We start from the raw sequence: 17,647 nt of genomic DNA, 5'->3' as shown, positions 1-17,647 counted from the left end.
AGATAGAGAGGGTAGGAGAGGAGGGAGAGATAGAGAGGGTAGGAGAGGAGGGAGAGATTGAGAGGGAAGGAGAGAAGGGAGAGATAGGGTAGGAGAGGAGGGAGGGATAGATAGAGGGTAGGAGAGGAGGGAGAGATAGAGAGGGTAGGAGAGGAGGGAGAGATAGAGAGGGTAGGAGAGGAGGGAGAGATTGAGAGGGTAGGAGAGAAGGGAGAGATAGGGTAGGAGAGAAGGGAGAGATAGGGTAGGAGAGAAGGGAGAGATAGAAAGGGTAGGAGAGGAGGGAGAGATAGAGAGGGTAGGAGAGGAGGGAGAGATTGAGAGGGTAGGAGAGAAGGGAGAGATAGGGTAGGAGAGAAGGGAGAGATAGGGTAGGAGAGAAGGGAGAGATAGAAAGGGTAGGAGAGGAGGGAGAGATAGAGAGGGTAGGAGAGGAGGGAGAGATTGAGAGGGTAGGAGAGAAGGGAGAGATAGGGTAGGAGAGGAGGGAGGGATAGATAGAGAGGGTAAGAGAGGAGGGAGAGATAGAGAGGGTAGGAGAGGAGGGAGAGATAGAGAGGGTAGGAGAGGAGGGAGAGATTGAGAGGGTAGGAGAGGAGGGAGAGATAGGGTAGGAGAGGAGGGAGGGAGAGATAGGGTAGGAGAGAAGGGAGAGATAGAGAGGGTAGGAGAGGAGGGAGAGATAGAGAGGGGGAAAGAGAGATAAAAGCGAGGTGAGTACGAGACGAAAGGATTAGGAGAGAGAAATGAGAAAGAGGAGGAGAGAGGGAGTGGGGCAAGAGGAGGAGAAGGGGGAGAATGAGTGAGGAAGAGAGCTACAGTAGACAGAAAGGGAGATCAAGAAAATTGGGAGAGGTAGAGAGAATGACATAGTAAGGGAGATAGAGAAAGGCAGGGAGAAAGAAGGAGAGTGGCAGATCAAATGAGAAAGGGAAAGACTGAGCGAGCGAGAGACAGAGAGAGAAATACCATGCTATTTCAAGGCCATGACTTACGGATAATGTCACTCTACTTCAAAGTGCAAAGCGCTCCTGCATGACTGCGCCTCTGGAGAATTCCCTTCCCTCCTAGTTCAGACGATACCAGGAAGCCTGACAACAGGGGGTGTGGTGCTTGCACATTCTATTTGACACGTTTCTATGCTAAATTGTGATGAAAAGTACTTGGTTTCCTTTTAATTGTGTGTTTATCGACCCACAGATGATACAGAGGATACCTGTAGATGCCTAATGAGTCCAATGAATCCAAAGAGGTAATACAGTGAGTAAGTATATTGTATATACATATACACTGAGGTAAATACAGACTGACCAAAATAACAGCCGAGTATGACGCATGTCAGTGTCCACCTGTTACAATTTTGACAGCTCAATTTGACAAACACATTTCCTTCAATATAGTTTTCATCTGTCTTGTTAAATTACTCAAGTCGTGATGTGTGCAATTTTGACATTCAATATAATTCATGTTTTTGTGTGGATCATTTCTTATTAACCTTTGGATACACCTAAACATAGAGAATGAATTACTCGGCATCCTGACTTTGCAGGATTTTCATGCTATTTTAAGATAGAGCATATTGTTATGTTTTGAATGGACCACCTGGAAAGCGAAGAAGGAATGTTGAGAGGAGCACTGATTGAGTTCATATGACTCACTGACCTACTGAGAATCCCATTGGATGAATGGTAACAGTCCACTTACAATAGGGACGCATACCCATAGACAATGGATAGCAATCCATCTAAACACACTGACCTTCCTGCTCTTACTCCTTACGCTGAGAATGGCTACGATGGTAAAGTCATAACATTCTCCTCTGGGACACATAATGGTGTGTGAGAGAACCACGGCCTCTTTAAATTGCTCAGAAGCATTTCTATTGTGTTCCCCATAAGCTAGCTCCTTGAGCTGGAGGTCCTTGAATGAGAAAATAACCTCTCACTTTTCTCCTTGTCTGTCTACCTTCCTGCCCTCCATCTATCTATCATGATTCTCTCGTTCCCTCTACACTCTCAGGTTGCTGGGTAATTCCGTGGATGACGTGAGGTCAGAGGAGCCCCTCTCCACCCTGCCCCCGTGTCCCTCTCAGCCTATCTGCCGCTGTGTCCTATGGCTTTTTATTCCTATGTGATGACAGAATGGGCTCATGTAGGGATAGAAGCCACTTAACACACGGCGAGAGAGCTACATGAAAAAAAATGGAAGTGATCCAGTCCTAGTTGGCCCGTCCCATACGCCTGGTACATATGGTTTGATTAATGTTCCCTGCTTCTGATTTCATGTTCCCTGAAGTTAAGCTACATTTGTGCTCATCCTTCAGATAACGAGTTAGCTCATTGAAGTGCTCAGAGAAGAGGGAGTCAGACGCTGTTATGGTTGTCAGTGCACCTGTTTTTGCTTCCAGGCACAAACCGCCTTTCCTGTTTCCAATTTCTGATGCGTTGGTGACAGCGGCGGTCTCCAAAGATGGATGTTGGAAAATGTTCAAAATACGTCATAAACCAAAGGAAGAAACAAGCAAGGAGAAACCAATGCAGATTTTTAATAACCACTTTAAAAGAGGCACTAAGTGAACCACTTTACAATACAAGAGGCATTGTATTTCCATTGCTTTTCTCTCTTACTCTCCCACTTTGATTCTGTTGCACATTATTAAAATAAAACTTTAACATTGAGCATTGCACCAGGAAATCATCTACCTACAACAACATACTATATAAGATACATATAAACAAGATAAAGCACCTTTTTTGTGCTAGTAAATAATATTCATAATTAAACAGTTGGAGGACAGACGGAGGACTGAGTGTGTGTTTTGTGTGTGGTAGTATCAGTGCATGGGAGGAGCTCCTAAAACAGGTCTCAGGACTGTGAATAGTCCTTGGATACACCTGAGTTCGTACAGATGGAAGCTTTCCTAATTTCCTTTCCTAAAGACCTACAGATGAATACTTTTTTGGAGGAGGTTTTACACAGTAATTTTACATTAAAACAAAAGAAACTACAGAGAATCAGCACAAACAGTTGGCTACAGATCTCATGTTCCCTTCAGATAGAGGACATTGGCGTTCACATTACAATAACAAATAACATAGCACCAGTTAATGTTTATACAAAGGCTAATACAATGAATGTCAATGCAGTACAGTAAGGTAAAAATAATACAAAAGGAGTAATTATTTGAGAAGCATACACAAAAGGTGCACTGACAGTTTAAATCAGTTGGGATGAAATTTGGTCCTGTTGCATAAAAAAAAAAAAAATCCTCTATGAACACTTTGTGATTGTGAAACTTTCATGCATTATTTTTGAAATGTTATTAAAAGTAAGGTTTTATTTTCAAGTATAATTTTTTTCTTTCATTTTTCTAATGAAATATAATCTCTAAAAAATATAATGTTCAACATAAGAATAGCAGGAATTAGTCAATGATTTGCCTTACTAGCATTTTCATTCTAGATTCATAAAATCATCTCTGCCATTAGTCCTCACGTTTGTGTTATAACAACACATTTACAAGAGAAGAAGACATAAAGTGACAACATAAGTATTTAGACAAACATTTCACAGAGGAGATCCATGCAATCTCATTCATGGTCATGAAATGTCTTTTCAGTCTTTTAGTCCCCCCCCTCAGTTTATTGATTCTGAAGTGTCCTTCCTCAAAGGAATCTTAAAACTGGTGAGCTTTTGGCCAAACAGCTGGCTCAGGAGGTTGTTCTGAGACTCTGCTGTCCTATAGGAGTGGCTCTCCATGGACCTCACCCCTGTCCTTGGCCTAGACTTATTCAAGGAATTGTTCATAGTAGGCGCTGACACTTTAGAAACTGGGGAATGAAGAGCCCGTCCAAGAGTCCCCTTTTTGGCTTTGTAATCCCCATTAAGATGATGCACCATCTCTGCTTTCTTTGGCGTGCAGTTAACGAGGAAGCTTCTCTTTGGTTGAAGGCCTAAACTCCCTGATGTTTTGTGCTTAGAGACTATTTTGTTGCTGACCACATCATCTCTAACGGAAGAGAGCACCGGGTAGTCGCTGGGGCCGTCTGATTTCCTGTGAACCGCCGGACTCTCGCACTTGCTAGGTCGGAATTTATTTCTGGCCTTGACGTCGACACCAAGGTTCTCACGTGTGGCAGGAGAGGAGACCCTCTGTAAACTGTAAGGTGACCTCATCTCCTTTCTCTTCTTCTGTTCTTTTCTCACAGAGTCTTTGTCTTCGCTGGATTCCGGGCCCTGGGAAGTGAGCTTGGTGTGGTGGACTGGTGTTGACTCCATGGCCCTGGGGCTGTTGTTGGAGCGGTGTTTATTAATGCTCTCACTGGGCTTGGGTGTGGAGGCTTTGTCCTTTTGCTTGTTGTCATGGCTGTGAGTGCTGGTTGACTGTTGCCCTTGCTCATCCTCCCTCATTTGGTGCATCACAATGGTAGATGCCTTATGCTTTGTAGGAGGATGGTGGAGGTCATGTGAATAGGGTGTCTTTGAGCTAACATACAACTCCTCATCCGATGCTGTTGCATCTCTCCTCTGTATCTTCTTCCCTTCAGCTTCTGCAGTGCTAGTCTGTGTGCTGCTCTCCGGAGTGCTCTGATTATCATCTGCGAAACAATCCCTCTTCTCTTCAGGTGTAATGCTCTCAAATGGATTGTCCTCTTCCTTCACATCACATGGATCTGTGAATGATTTGCCATCCGCCTCAAAAATGTCTCTAACAGGCAGCTTTGACGAAGGACTGGGAACAATGTCCTCTGTTTTGGGTGTAGCAGTGGAGAGACCTTCAGAGCCCAGGTGAAACGTACAAGGCTCCAGCTCTACCAGCATGTCAGTGTATTCCTCAGCCATTTCCTCAGTCTTCACACTGGCATCATTTTCAGTGTGATATTCACCTGCACTGGTCTGTGTGTGTACAGAGGGTTTCAGAACTGGCATCTCAGCACTCCGATTTAAGTGCAGTGAGGCTATGCTGGCGATGCCACTGTCAGAGCTGTTCTCTTGTAGACTGTCAGCGAGAATCTTTCTCTTTTTGCTTGCTGGCAATTCACATTCATCGTTCTCTTTGGAGGCAGATGTTTTGATAGGTCTGAGAACTCCTCTGAACTTAAAGATCTTATTCCCTCCTGACAAGTGCTTTTCCATGTGTCGGTCAAACTGCTCTTTCTTAGAGAAGGTGTAGTTGCAGGTGCTGCAGATGAAAGATTTCTTGATCACATGCATGACGTCTGCACACAGCTCACAGGTGTAGAGGGTTGTATGCTTTGAGTCAAGCGCATCCATCTCTTCATGCTCACTTTTCAGATGCTCTTTTAGTTCCTGTGGCTCTTGATAGGTCACTGGGCATTTGTGGCACAGGAAAATTTTATTTAAGTTGTGCACAACTAGATGTCTCTGAAGCTTGAAGGGTTTGGGGAACTGCTTGCCACAGTGGTGACAGTCTCTCGAGGGGTCTTTACAGTTGGGGTGCATCTCCACATTCTTTGGCGCCATCTCTGTTTTGTGCAGAACCTCAACTGGCAACAGCATGCTAGATTTCCCCACTTTTTCAATGTTCCCTTTAGGCTTGACAACTTTGGGCTGAGCTACCTCTGTAGTTTTCACCTCCTGCCCGGTGGTTTCTACTATGGATGGTTTCTCCTTGTTGGAGACCTTATTGGACTCTCTGCTGGCCTTGCTAGGGCGGCGTTGCATGATGGAAGTGATAAAGTTCTTCACGGCTGACTCCTGCATGCCAGAGCCTGGCAGACTCCCCAGGATAGCGCTGTGTGACTGGCCCTTGCGGGCAAACTGCGTGGCATGTTCCCGTAAGTGCTCATTGTACATCCACACGTCCGATATCTCCTTCAGGCACATACCACAGGTCCAGATGCCAGCCTTGTTCTTGGCGTGTTTCTCCCTCAGGTGGTCCCTCAGCTGCTCCCGGGAGCTGAACTTGCGCTGGACGCACATGTAGCAGGTGGGTGGTGGAGAGGGGTTGTGGGATAGCTTGTGGAAGTTGAGCTCCCCCAGGGTTAGGAACCAGGTGAAGCACACCTTGCACTTGTAATGTTTTTCCTTGATCTTTAAGGCACACTCTTGTCGTTTTCTTCCTCTGCGCTCTGTGAGCTTTTTGGGCTTTGCAGTGTCTCTGGTCTGTGCATCATCAGTGCCAATGGGTCCAGCTAATGGGATGTCCTTGTTCGAGTCAAATAATTGAATTTCAGGTAGCTGGAATGTGGTATTGAGGTTTGGGATGTCAATGCTGTGGAAAGGAGACACGTTGTCTGTAGCACATGGCTCTTCGGGATAAGGTGCAGAAGGGGCTATGATAGGAAGAGGATGTTGTGGGGTTGGGACTTCTGCTTTACAGGAAGTTTGGTCAGAGGAGATCACAGCATCTGTAACAAGGTCGTTGGAGGCACTCCATGCCAATGATGCTTTGTCGATAGTGCTCTCAGGTGGGCATAGGAAGGCACTGCCATGCTTCACAGTATTCTCATGAATGTCTTTGTGATCTGTTGTGTCTCGTTTCATGTTACATACTTTCTTGGAATCACACTTCAAAGTGCTATTATGACACATGTTCAACATGATAGCATCATCAATGGATATCGTTTCATATTTACAAGGTTCATTTTGATTGTTGACAAACGTTCGGTCCAAATGATTTTCTCTATAGTCATCTTTCTTTTCCAGATACAGGTCAGGAGGAGGATGGTCTTGAACTAATGATGAATCGGGTGATAGTTTCTGCTTCTTGTTCTTCTTGCCATATACCTTTGCACACTTTTTCCTTTTCAGTTCCACGTTTCTAGAGGGGAATAACTGTGAGAATGTGCTTTCGTCATCAAGGAAAGCATTCAAATTAGGGATTAGTCCAGGAGGGCTTGCAGGAGAAGATTTAAAACAGGTGAGATTCTCCACTTCATCTGTTGGGCCACTGTTTTTCTCACATTCAATCTTTACTGCAACCTCTCCCAGTATCTCTGTGGAAAGACTCTGGTCTGAAGTCTGTTGCTCACATGCCTCTTTTGTGTCACACAAATTCTCTCTAGATGTATCATACTCCCTACTAACATCCTCACTTACAGATACTCCATAATCGCTTCCAACAGCCATACTCACATCTGCTAGGCCATTGACAATCTCTGACAAATGTGTGCCTTTCCCCTCTTCTGTATCAGTGTTGCTTTGAATCAAGTCCATATCTTGGGTGAGTGTATTTGTAACCTTTATTGGAGACATGGGTATCTGTTCAACGCCACTGTTACTTGTTACAGCAAATGGGACATCCTGTTGCTCTGTAACTTTGTGTTTAACACTAGAATTGATTATGTCTTGTTTCTCAGGTGACTTGCAGTATTCTTGCTTTAGCCGGGTTTGGAATTCAGGAGTAATTGTCTGTAATAAGTCTGTTTTCTCGTTCACCTCATTGTTTTTGTTCTTCTGTGGTTTGTAGCTTTTCTTGGCTTTTGTCAATTGAGGAGGCATTTGCTGAACTATGTCATCAACTAACTTTGCCATATTTGTTTCACCTGTGGTGTCCTCCAGGATTACATCTGTTTCTCCTTGTTTGGTTATGAAGTTGCTATTACTTGTCTCAGGGCAGTGATTGTCAGAGACATCATTGCTTTCTGTTTGCAAACAGGTCTGTGGAACGAGGAGCTCTAGATCATCTTTATGTTCTGTTTCTATAGAGTTGGATGTTTGGTAACTGTGTAGACTCCCTTGATGATTTGCATTTTCCAAATGTGGGCTTCTTTCAGTCCTGATCAAATGTTTCATGGCCTTGTGTCTCTTTAATCCTGGCACCGTCCGGAAAAACATGGCGCATATCTCACACAGATTTGTCTTTTTCTGCGTGGTTTCTTCCTCTTGCTTGTGGGTTGCTGAGCACTGACCTTCCTCCACTGTTAGAGATTCTATTTGGTCTGATGGTAATGGGGTTGGCTCATTCTCAGAGATGATCAGTGGTTTGGGAGTGAGCTGATCATCTGAGATCTCCTTTATCAAAGGATGGGTGTTCTGCTCACTATGGACCTCATTGATATCTAGGACTTCTGGCAGCACCTCTCGATCCACTCTTTTTACCAAGTCAACATGTAAGTCCAAATAGTCAATAGTTTGAAGGGGAACCGGGCAAATGTCCAAATCCTCCTGTATATCGCCAATGGACTGAGCAGTGCTCTGAGAAGGGAGAACCAATAAAATGAATGGAAATGTTATGTCATTTTGGATGCTGCTCTTGTTCAAAGATTCATCTGGTGGACTTAGCTTGGCTGTATGGTGTGGACTCAAAGGTGACTCTGTGTATATGTCACACATTCTTTTGTCTGACGTCAATGCTGTGTCATCGCTTAGATCAATGTCACACATTGTTTTGTCTGACATCAATGCTGTATCATCACTTAGATCACAAGGTTCACAGTCATCCTTGGGCCTCTGCTTGATGGCTGGCTCATCCTCATCCACGTTGGCTGGGGAGATAGGAGTGTAATCAAACTGACTCAGTTGTGGAGGCTCATCTGGAATGTAATTGTAGTTCAGTGGGCTTAGTTTGAAATCATACAGTGAAACAGAGACTCTCTTCATAAGGGCCTCCATTGCTTCAGATGGCTCTGTTGCAATGGTCAAGGGTAGAGGAGAGGGAATGCAGGCTTCAGTGCTAGAGATTTTACACTCTGTGATTCCCAAGTCCAGTTGAGTAGGACTTACTAAAGAGTACTCCATCTCAGCTGTTATGGTCAATGGGTTATCAATATGCAGTGCTTCTTTGGCATTTAGGTCATCACAGTTTTCTTCCTTAAGAGATTGTGTGTCATGGATTGAGGCTGGGATAGTATCCATATTATTGCATGTGATTGGCTGGGATTGTTCTTGTTCTTGTGTGTCAGGGTTCACCACAGGTGTGTGTGGAGAAGCTGGTAGAACAGGACTGGATGGAGGAGCATCATCTGGAATATTATCCAGCCTTTCGTCCATCTGCAAATCCTCTTTGCGTGGTGAGTGCTGGGAAAATGCCATGAGATGTAAAGGATCTTGTTCCTGAATGTCTTCAACATCTGCAATCTCTTTTATTTGTCTGTGTTTGGCCTCACATTCAGGTTCCTTTTCTGTTTCTGCTTTTTCCTCAAGTGTATGTTCCATCTGTGCATCACTGTCAAGGTCACTGTCATGCTCAGCAATGACCAACATGGTGCTTTCATCATCTGACTCAATGTTGGAAAAGGTTGAGCCGTGGTTACCATACTCTGTATTGGTTTCCGTCAACAGTGAACTGCAAGGCTTATCTGTGACAGTCTCCAAGAAGACATGGGTTGATTGATTGGCAATGTTATTCTCAGGGGTGCTACACCTCAAATGAACTGTACAGCTTATCACCTCATCCTGTATTGTACTGTCAGATTCAATGTTGTCTTCCTCTGTTACACATGCTGTATTGTCCTCCGTCTGTTCATTTGCAGATGGCGAAAGACATACACTCTCAGAGTGACTTTGGACATCTATGGATTGTTCCTCAGATGCATTTTCTACCTCTTCAAGCATATTACCCAAGTTATCATCCATTTCCTGCTCTGCTAGGTTGGAACCTTTGGAGGGCTGGCTCACATACTTAGTATTACAACTGATGTCCTCCACTAGCTCTTTTGGCTCCTGATGCTCATCAATGGTAGTGTCTAGAAGCTCTGTATGCTCATCAATGGATGTATTTAGAAGCCCTCTGTGCTCATCAATGGAAGTATCTAGAAGCTCTGTATCCTCATCAATGGAATTATTTAGAAGCCCTCTATGCTCATTAGTGGAAGTATCTAGAAGCTCTATATGCTCATCAATGGAAGTATCCACAAACCCTCTATGCTCATCAATGGAAGTATCTAGAATCTCTGTATGCTCATCAATGGTAGTATGTGGAAGCTCTGGAGGCTCATCAATGGTAGTATGTGGACGCTCTCGATGCTCATCAATTGTAGTATGTGGAAGCTCTGGAGGCTCATCAATGGTAGTATGTGGAAGCTCTGGAGGCTCATCAATGGTAGTATGTGGACGCTCTCGATGCTCATCAATGGTAGTATGTGGAAGCTCTGGAGGCTCATCAATGGTAGTATGTGGACGCTCTCGATGCTCATCAATGGTAGTATGTTGAAGCTCTGGAGGCTCATCAATGGTAGTATGTGGATGCTCTTGATGCTCATCAATGGTAGTATGTGGAAGTTCTGTATACTCAAGGAGGGCCCTTTTGGCTTCAATGATTTCATCCCCACAGTCCTCTAGCTTATGGTTCTCACAGGTCTCCTTAGTCATTGGTGGATTATCCATTTCAGTGGTTGAGCAGTAATCAGTTTCTATAACATAACTGTCTTCAGTGACTTTGTTCCTGATTGGCATGTCTTTGAATTCTGACCCACTGTCATTGTAAGGTATAGAATCACTTGGCTGCAGAGAAACAATCTCTTTTACAGCAGGTGGAAGCTCTGTGTTTTCAGAGAGAGGAGGCTGTAATTCGAAGTGTGTTGATTCAACGTTCGCCTCATCAGGAATAACCTTTTCATTATGATCTCTACTCTCAGCAGTATCAGCAGATGGAGCTTGGCTTTCATTGAGTAAGTGTTCTGGGCTCTTAGGTGAGGTGAGATTTGGCTCCTCCACTTCAGGTGTGATGGGATCATTTTTGAAAATGGAATCTGATATCACCTCCAGGCTTTTTGTCAGGTTTTCTGCATAGGTCTTACTCTCTAGAATCTCTTCAGATTTCTCTATGGCAGTTCTCTTGTCAACACCCATGTCTTCATCTTTGTGGTCGTCCTGTTGCAGTTGCTCTTTCTCTGCATTTGAGGTTGTGGTTATCATACTGTGTTCACAGTCATCCATCTCGCTAAACTGTTCAAGGATACTGGGTACAGCATGGGTTGGAGTATGATGACCCCCCATCAACTCAAACTCAAATGGACTGGACCATGGTAGACCAGGCTCAGCAAAGACATCTGAATGTGGGTCGGACGGCATACTTGACATGCTTTGCACAGGGCAGCCCATATCCAGACCAGTGTCTTCATTCTCAGATTTGTGGTCCAGTCGCAGAGGGCAGAATTTTCTCATCTTCAGCTGCTTTGGAGACTCAGTAAGCAGTGGCGGACTACTCAGCTTGGCTGTCTGGAGCTGATTTTCTAACTCTGTCACAATCCTCTTTATCTCTAGATCTTCTGACACATAACTGTTGAGATTCACCCTGTAGTCCATTATTTTGTCTGGCAGAGACAAAGGAACATGATTATAATCTGATTTCTTTTCATATGATTTATCAGAGTTGTCTTTGTATTGGGATATCTCATATGGTGACATGGGGAAATCAACCATTAGGCCCCAGTCCCTCTGTTCCAAGAAAGGGGAAAGTAAGGATGATGAGCTAAACACCTCCTTTTTGTCATTTGTGGTATCTAAGGAGTTGAAACCTTCTTTGTGTAATGGAAGGTCAGTGTAGAGGCCATTGTCATATCCTGTCTCCGAGAGGTCCCCAAACATTGACGATGTGTCAAATGAGAGAGGAGACTTCATAAGACTCTGGTCTTGCTCTATGGGGTATGGGATGAGATGGGATGTCTCTTTCTGCATCAATGGTTGGTGAAATTCAGTTGGAGACAGGCACACTTTCAGTACACTGAAAAGAGGTGTGGACTTGGGGACTACCTCATTGTTGAAAGTCAATGGGTTTTTAATGGAATGGACACTCTCCTTGTGTTCATCAAAAGTAGAAATGTCTGATATCTTTGAATGTGGCTGTGTAGATTGCTCTGCTATTCTTTTGTGTACTGATTTTTCGTTTGAGGATGTTTCATTCTTTCTGAATTTATTATAATAATGTCCTTCCTTGTTGTCTGTGGCAGGATGTGATGATTGAAGGTGGTGTGATTTGAGATCAGAACTAGTAGATTGAAAATGTATTGATTCCCTTTTGGAGGTCTTGTTGGTTGTCCTTAGTGGTGTGTTTTTGTCAGAACTTGCTATTGTGTCAGTTTCTCTACTAAATGAGACATCTTTCTCCCTTGAGGGCACATCTGTGCTTCTGCATTTCTCAAGGTTTTTGACTGCACTCCTCACCTTTGGTAGTGCTGATATTGGATCAACATCTTCAGTATGTGAGTTAGTGATCCTTGAGGCCACTGAATTGTCTTTGTTAGTAGAGTGGAGAGTCTTATCAGCGCTATACCTCTTAGTAGATTTGGTGAATGTCAGTGCTAGTTGTGTGCTAGTCTCTTTGCATATCTTTTGTGGAGATCGCTCATAGGTTCTCTGCTCGGAAGAGTCTTTCCTCCTGATCTCCACTCTTTTCTCCCAGTCTGAGTCTGTGTGGTCAGTGCTTTTGGGGCTATTGATGCTATCGCTGGAGAAACTCACAGACGTGCTGACTTCACTGCTTGTGGATGACCTGCTGCCTCTCCTCCCAAGTATCTGGCCAGGTTTCTCAGGAGATAGGGAGACTTCTTCAGTTTTCTTCACCTGAAAGCACTCTTTTGACTCGTGCCTCCATGCTGCACTGTCCCTGTCGCTCCTAGCCCGCCATTTGCACTCCTTTGTGTAGGTGTACTTGCAGCGGCCACTTTGGCTCAGGCGACCTTGGCTTGATATCTTCACAGGCTCACACTCGTCATCTGAGTCTGAGACATAGTCATACTCCCCAAACATTGGGTTTGGCACGGTGGGTGTAAGTCTCTCCATCACCAGCGAGAACTGAAGGTTTTTGGTGCCTTTTACATGGAGCTTGTTTAACTTGTTTTTCTGTTGAACTATTTTGTGGATGAGTTCTTTGCTCCAGGTACCGGCACCGGTCCTTTTCCTTTTACTCTCCCTTGCTGCAGTCCTCTGGGTTGGGGAACTTCTGTTTGCAGAGGAGACTTGGGAAGAGGTTGAGCCTCTCAACAATGAGCTATTCTGGAAATTTCGAACTCCACAACGTTCGGAAAATTTGCTGGATAAGAGGAACCTTGGAGTGTTAATGTTTTCCTCTTCACTTTTGGAGTGTTTTCTTATATCTTTCACTTTATTTTCTTGCTCCCTCGGTTTTTCCCCTGAGGTGATCCTTGAATCTTTATAAGACACGTCTTTTTTTATGTTAATTTTCTCTTCCTGCTCAAAATTCAGAGAAGTCTTCTCAAGTTTGTTTTCTGTGTGCTTGCTGTCTGTCTCAAAGCTCTCAATGTCTGAGTCATAAATATATTTTCCTTGTGTCAGAGACCTGTCATCTTCAGTAGATTGTTTGCTTTTGCTCTCAAAGACCATTGAGTCTTTGGTTTTTAGAGTATGCCTGTTCGACGATACTTTGACAGTGCTTAGGTCATCATCTGCGAATGCATCAATGAAGCTGCTGTCAATCTCTGCATTGTCTGACTGATACCCCAGTCCATTTAGAGCCTCAGTGATTAGGCTATCTAACTTTGCATCCTCTATCTCCAAGTCAGGAAGTGACACAGGAAGGTTACCTTCCCCAGAGAACAGGTTGAGTTTCATGGGGTCGTCCTTAGAATCCCCTTTTATTTCGCTGTCAGACATGAGTTCTCCGTTCTTATTGAGCCCCAGCAGAGACAGGTGAAGGTCAGATGGACACCCTGCCATGGAGACACTTTGACATAAACTGGTCCCAGAGGATGAAGCTTTTATCATGTCATTGTGAAACTGTGTTGAACTTCCTGGTGTTCTTCTGGTGTCATCCACCTTTTGTGCAAATGCATGCTGTCCACAGTATTGCTTATGGCCAAGAAATGCGGCCAGGTTAGTAAAGTTCTGATCACACTGCTTGCACGTGAGAAGCACGTCCAGTTGGTCAAGGTTTGCCGTGGCTAAAGACGTAGCTAACAGTTGATGTGCAGAGTATGGTGGTGGAGGTGGGTGATGCTCCAACCCAAAGCCCTCCATATAGCCCTTGTTGCCATCCATACTAGGCTTTGGATGTCCGTTGTCGTGCAGGTAGCTCATAATGTCATCTTTTGCCCTCTCTGGGGTGTAAGGCAGGTTACGGGAGGCGTCTGAGTGGAAATGATGAGCGTTAGTGCTGAGGTTATCTGTAGGTCCTTGTGCCTTTACTTGGTGCTGGGGATAGAATGGAGGGGGATGCCCAGTCTTTGATATCTGGCTGTCCTCAGAGAGGTTGACAGGGCTAGTTGAGGCTGGGGAGAGTGAAGAACATGTGCTGCTAGAGGCTGGGTTATGGATTGGGGAGGGCGAGGGAGATTCATATGGTGATACCATTATAAGCTCCATTGGTGGGACCTGTAATGGTGGATATCCATGTGTTCTTGATGATGACCCAGGTACTGATTGGTTCATTCCAAAATATATGGGCTTATTCTTGGACTCACAGACCTTTGCGTGACTTGTCTCAACTTTAAAATGTGGTATTGTACTGCAGCCCTGTTTAACACTCTCTTGCCTTGGGTTTGAGAATCCTTTACTAGGTCTATTGTTTAGGAAAGAGCTGGGACTTTTCAGTGAGCCATTCTTATGTGATTTAGTGTCATCCTGCCAGTCAGAGGGTGCTACCAAATAAGTGAGCTTTTGGTTGCTTAGTTGCCTAGACAACTCAATCCTGTTTTGGTTTGGCATGGCAGAAGTGAGGCCTATCTGCTGCCATGGCATCCTACCGCTTTTGGATGTGTTTGGCCTTTGATCTGGCTGGTTCTGAAACTGAAACGTATCATTCATATTAGGATAAGGCATAGTGTTTTGGTCAGCTGGTGAAAAGTTCTTATTCAGTCCCTCCCATGAGTGTGGTAAGCTACTGTGGGCCTTGGTGTTGATTATTTTGTCAAAAGGCATTGAACCCATGTGGATACTATTGAGTGGAGGGCTGCTGTTGTAGGCTTTGTTTGGAAAGTGCATTTGGGAGCTTGGACCTTGTGCAATATTTTTGGCATGGTGTACACTGCCTTTAATAAGTGTTCTCTGGCTGTCAGCAGCAAAGTCTTTGGAGGGGCAGCTCCTCTTGCTCCCTGAAGCGAGGGCAGCATCCCTATGGCCGAACGCGTCCATGCTCTCTGGCAGGGCACTCTTACCCTTCTCCGACTGCTGGGAGCTGAAGCCAGAGCTCTCACTACTAGCCGAGTCCTCACTCAGGCCCCTGGGGCAGTCCATAGAAGATGCCGCCCCTTGTCGAGCTTGCAGGTACTGTGGTAGCTGTGGAGGATGGGGGTAGGAAGATCTGTCCTCTGGCTGGTCACTATTGAATTGAGTGTTATTCTGAACCCCCTCCTTTCCATCTCCAGATGGCTGAAAGGAAAAAGAGTTATGAGTCACCTGGGAAGAAGCCAAAGAGGAGGAGTCTATATAGTCCTGGGATTGGGGGTTCTGATCAAAGGCAAAAGGGTCTGGGTTTGAGTCCTCCGACAACTTGTATCCGTACTGAAACAGAAAAGACACAGAGCTACCATTCGCCTTGTTCGCCTCCTTGAGAACAGTGGATTTTTGTGATGAAATGCCATAGTTAGCACCGTTAAAAGTCCTCTCTGGAGACTGCCAGTCATTGGAGCCACTCAACTGAAAGTCTGGGAAGAGCAGCTGGCTGCTTGGCTGTGAGTTATTATTGTTCACAATTGGGCCTGGTTGCTGCTGCTGGGGTGGGAGTTGGTGGGTGGATGTCCCACCTGTGGTTCCCAGTAGCTGTGAGGTATAGCTTGGGGAGGTGAGGTTGGAAGAGGTCTCCTGGAAGCAGCGGCTGTAGTTGAGTTCCTCCTGCTGCAGCTCGGCCTCTCGCTCTGGTATACTGGGCACGTGGAACCTGTAGCTGCCCGTAACTGGGCTTCGGCTGGCCTCCATCTTCTTGGGTGGCGAGACCTTCTGCTGTGGGTAGGCAATGCCGATAGTAGGGTTGGAACGTGGATTGGTGATGCTGAGTCTGTACAGCTGCTGTGGGTTACCGCGCTCCGACTTCCCCGACCTCTTGCCCTTGTCTCTGCTCCGGCACTTCCCACTGGGGGACTGGGGGCTGCCTTTACCACTGGGCCATGTCCTGTTGCTGGAGAACTTAGGCCGGTTCTGCAGTGACTTGAAGTCTATTTTCCCCGCCTGCTGAGGTCGGATCACAGCCTCGCGCTGCTGAGTATAGTCCCTGTCCTTGTCTACAAACTTGGCTCCTCTGCGGATTGTCCGAGCCTCCACGCCTGCACCTGAGAAGTGCTCTGAAGACTCTTTTGTGGCTTTCTCACTGCTGCCGTACTGCTCCAGTGCAGTGCATTCATCCTTCAGTTTGGACTCAGCATCCAGCTTTTTGACAGCATACGTGCGCTGAGTCTCTCCTGCCATGGTGCAGACGAGAGGTGCTGTACAGGCCTGGTCCTCAGAGGCGTTATCTGGGAAGCAGGAGCATGATGAGTCTGGGAGTCTGGAACAAGATGCTGCTTCCAGTGGCACAAACAACAGAGATGGGAGGGCGGCTCTCTGCACGATTATCTCTCCGCTCTCATCGTGGACCACTGATCCGGCAGTTTACCGTCTGGGGGGTCCTGCAGAGACAGACAGGAAAAAGAGTAGGTCAGATTTCTGAACATCACCACATTTCAAATAAACAGTTTAGGCATTTTTGCTGTCATTGAGAAGCTTTTCATTAAAAAAAGCATGAAAATTGCCATTAGAAATGCATTTCTATAAATGTATGTTGTATCAAGAAGAATAAAATGCTTCCACCTGAACAAAGAAAATACATTTAAAATAGTGAATCATTAAAACAACCTACTCAATCAATCACCAACCATCCAGGTATAAAGTTACACATAACAGAGAAAAGAAAAGTTACATAAATCAGCTGGGATGTTTGCTTTACAAACCAACAGAGCAGGATGGGAGGTGAGCGATTTAGTAAAAAAGGTTAACATTTTCCAGCTGTTGCCAGGAGAGAGCAGTATTGCCACAGTTTTGCTTCACAGTACTGCCACACAAGGCACAAATACAGTGTACAGTCTGCAGGGATCCTAGATCAAATGTACTTAATCACATTATAAAGTAGTCCAGATATATCTGAAAACAACATCAATTCAACTGTTTAACTCACTCAGTGCACTGTCATGGTCAATAGATATGAATCTCCTATAGCTATGATATAAATCAATATGCTTTTATAGACAAGGCCTGCATACCATAAGGTAGTGCCTACTGAGTGGATCTGACTGGAATAATATCACACCAGGTGTATCACACACAAAACGTACATGCAGAGCAGAAATGCATCTGACCATGCTACTGTAACAGTGAGGTCTTGTTCTGAGGAACACTGTGGCTCTTAGGAGGAAGAGGATTCAACACTGGACACACATTGCCAATGAGTAAATCATTAAAAAAGCCCCAAAGAACAGCAACACAATGCTAGACTGTTTGGCTGGTTGAGAAGGGATGCAGGTTTAGATCATGGAGCAATATCAGGGGATTAGTCATTGGGCGGCGGACGTTTACGCGTGTTGCCTCAGGCATCCCAGACACTGCTTATATCCTGGTTTACTTTGGGCCTCAGGCATCCCAGACACTGCTTATATCCTGATTTACTTTGGGCCTCAGGCATCCCAGACACTGCTTATATCCTGGTTTACTTTGGGCCTCAGGCATCCCAGACACTGCTTATATCCTGGTTTACTTTGGGCCTCAGGCATCCCAGACACTGCTTATATCCTGGTTTACATTGGGCCTCAGGCATCCC

At 45.1% G+C, this 17,647-nt stretch overlaps 1 protein-coding gene across 1 annotated transcript; it reads right to left on the bottom strand.

Moving 5' to 3' along the window:
- Positions 1–2,335: 2,335 nt before the first annotated feature.
- On the bottom strand, positions 2,336–16,263 carry LOC139373648 (zinc finger protein 469-like). Its single transcript, XM_071114394.1, has one exon. The coding sequence runs from the start codon at positions 16,261–16,263 to the stop codon at positions 3,637–3,639; it is 12,627 nt and encodes a 4,208-aa protein (XP_070970495.1). The 3' UTR covers positions 2,336–3,636.
- Positions 16,264–17,647: the final 1,384 nt, after the last annotated feature.

Source organism: Oncorhynchus clarkii, chromosome 2, assembly GCF_045791955.1.
Source record: "Oncorhynchus clarkii lewisi isolate Uvic-CL-2024 chromosome 2, UVic_Ocla_1.0, whole genome shotgun sequence".
NCBI classification, from domain to species: domain Eukaryota; kingdom Metazoa; phylum Chordata; class Actinopteri; order Salmoniformes; family Salmonidae; genus Oncorhynchus; species Oncorhynchus clarkii.
This window is presented reverse-complemented; position numbering and strand designations above follow the sequence as displayed.